The 2259-nt window shown below is 55.9% G+C and overlaps 1 protein-coding gene across 5 annotated transcripts in view; it reads right to left on the minus strand.

Annotated features, from left to right (window-relative positions):
• Positions 1-2259, minus strand: part of LOC100740686 — a 28022-nt gene that overhangs the window by 16887 nt on the left and 8876 nt on the right. Inside the window, exon 1 of one of the 5 annotated variants that reach the window (XM_024372178.2) lies at positions 1927-2245. The exons of the other annotated variants lie outside the window; for them this stretch is intronic. Coding sequence (XP_024227946.1) covers positions 1927-1996 — 70 coding nt within the window. The 5' untranslated portion in view covers positions 1997-2245. Of the gene's footprint in view, positions 1-1926; positions 2246-2259 lie in introns of those variants that run through there. 5 annotated transcript variants of the gene reach the window in all.

Genomic DNA, 2259 nt, shown 5'->3' on the forward strand with positions numbered 1-2259 from the left:
CGTCGTCGTCGTCGTCGTTGTCGTTGTTGTCGTCGTCGTCGTAGCAGCTAGCGTTGTTGGGTCACGCCTATGACGAGTCACCGCGCGAACCACCTAAGGACACCTGCCCTGTCTCTCTCTCTCTCTCTCTCTCTCTCTCTCTTTCTCTCTCACTTTTTCTCGCTCTTGATTCGTCTTACTCGAGAGACCGGTACGAACCGGTGGCTGTCGACGCGGCGACAAAGACTACGCGGCCACCGGGTTTCGCGTTGACCCACGACCCTTCCAACATCGATCCACCTCGTCGATCCGTCACCATTAAATTCTACCACGGAAAGGTGTGTAGCGTAGCGCGCACGTGGAGCCCCTGGTTTCGGTGCGATCGTTCGCTCCCGTTGTCATCTCCCATTGTTGGTTTCTCGCATCCCGCGGCTCTCTCTCTCTCTCTCTCTCTCTCTCTCTCTCTCTCTCTCTCTCTCTCTCTCTCTCTGAAATCCTACACCGCGCATCGTTCTTTCCAGCGTAAACGCAGCGGAAATCGTATACGCTCGGTTTTACGATAATCGCGAGCGCGACGTCGCTGTAAAACTTTGCCGATGCCCGGTCTCGAGAACGGTCGTTACGCGTATCGCTTTACAGCGACGCTCCGTTTCGCGACAAGCGATCGCGCGTTATCGCTTCCCGTTAGCGGAGAAACGCGTACAGCGCACGCGGATCCCGATCCGGCCAACCATTCCATTCGCCTCTCGTTCGCGTCGACGTTTATCACGGTGTCTTAATAACTTCGCCGACTTTACGGCGTTGATCACGGCCCGCGAATCGATAACTGGCACGTATCCAGTTCGCCGTGCGAAAACGGCATCCTGGTGCTCTGTGATCGTCGCGACGATCGTCGACGGTTCGCCGTCGTCGAGGAAGAGCCCGAGAACAGGATAAACGGCGGGATCGTTCGGCGGCACGTACCGCGCTTCGATACGACCGAGATCCGAAAAGGATCGTGCCCAACGAACATGCTCGAAGGATTACGTATCCCTCGGAGCTCACCTTCGGCATTCTGGACCCGACTTCTTCCTACTCTCGTCCGTGGGCTTCGTCACCGGCACAGACAGCCGAGACTCGTGCGTGAAAGTTCACGTGCCGTTTCTAAACGCGCCACGAAGCCTCGTTCCTTCTCTCGTCCCGCGTCTCGACCGCGCCCTATCAACCTTTCCTGTTCGATCTTCGCTACGAAGGGTTCTCGAGCCTCGGTCCTCGATTTTGCGCGTTCGACTACCAAGGTCGACCAAGGCGCGAAAAGCAGATTTCCCGTTTCGGATAGAAACGGCACTCGATCGTTGATCGATGGCGGAAGAGGGCCAGAGAAACGGAGAAAAAGCCAACGAGGGGAACGAAGGGAGGAGAGGGGAGAAAGAGAGAAAGAGAGAGAGAGAGAGAGAGAGAACAAACAGCAGAGAAAAAGAAGGACGCGTATCGGGATCGGATAGTTGGGTTGGCTAGCGTGTTCGCCGGTTTTCCAGTTTCGTCCGCCAGCCGGATTACATTCCCGAGATCTTAACGAGACGTAATTACACGGCGAAAGGTACGAAGCGACAGATGCCTTCGGAATATAGCTACTAACACGATAATTGCCGCTATTACGGTCTGAAACGTCGTATTTAACGGCTAAACGCCGTTCGCCTGCTAATCGTCCGGAGAAGCCCCATTGATCGATTGGAATTGATATCCCGCTTTGTACGAATCCTTCGTCTCTCTCTCTCTCTCTCTCTCTCTCTTTGCACCCGCTTCCAGCTCAAATCTCGTCGTACGTCGTCGTTCGAGCTTTTCTCCGTACTTTCGTTTTTGCTCGTTCATCGAAAACGCGTACGTCGGCTGCAGCGACACTCCGCTTCGTCGTCGTCCCGTGAAAGATGCCGCCTGGACGAGGCGACGCGCGGGAAACGCGTTTACCTGGCCGTTGGCTGCGTGTAATCCTGTAAGCGCCCCTTATTACGCTTCGCGCGGCCCATTGTCGTTTCATCTTAACTTCTACGGATTATAAACTGTTTCCTGCCGGGCATTAACGTTTTTGTTGCGAGTTTTCCATCCAGCTCCTGTCGGCTTGGCTGTCGCGAGTCCGGTCTCCCGCTGCGCGTGGCCTCGCTCCCGTTTCGCAGATCGCGCACGAAACCCTCGACTGTCGCTCGCTGGAAACGATCGCGTCGACGAACGTGAACGTTCACGCGTCCTTCCGTTCGGAAACGCTGGGATTCGCGTTTGCAACGTCATCCGCGGCCGTCGCAG

This window comes from Bombus impatiens, unplaced genomic scaffold (assembly GCF_000188095.3).
Source record: "Bombus impatiens unplaced genomic scaffold, BIMP_2.2 scf_4010, whole genome shotgun sequence".
In the NCBI taxonomy this organism is placed as follows: Eukaryota; Metazoa; Arthropoda; class Insecta; order Hymenoptera; family Apidae; genus Bombus; species Bombus impatiens.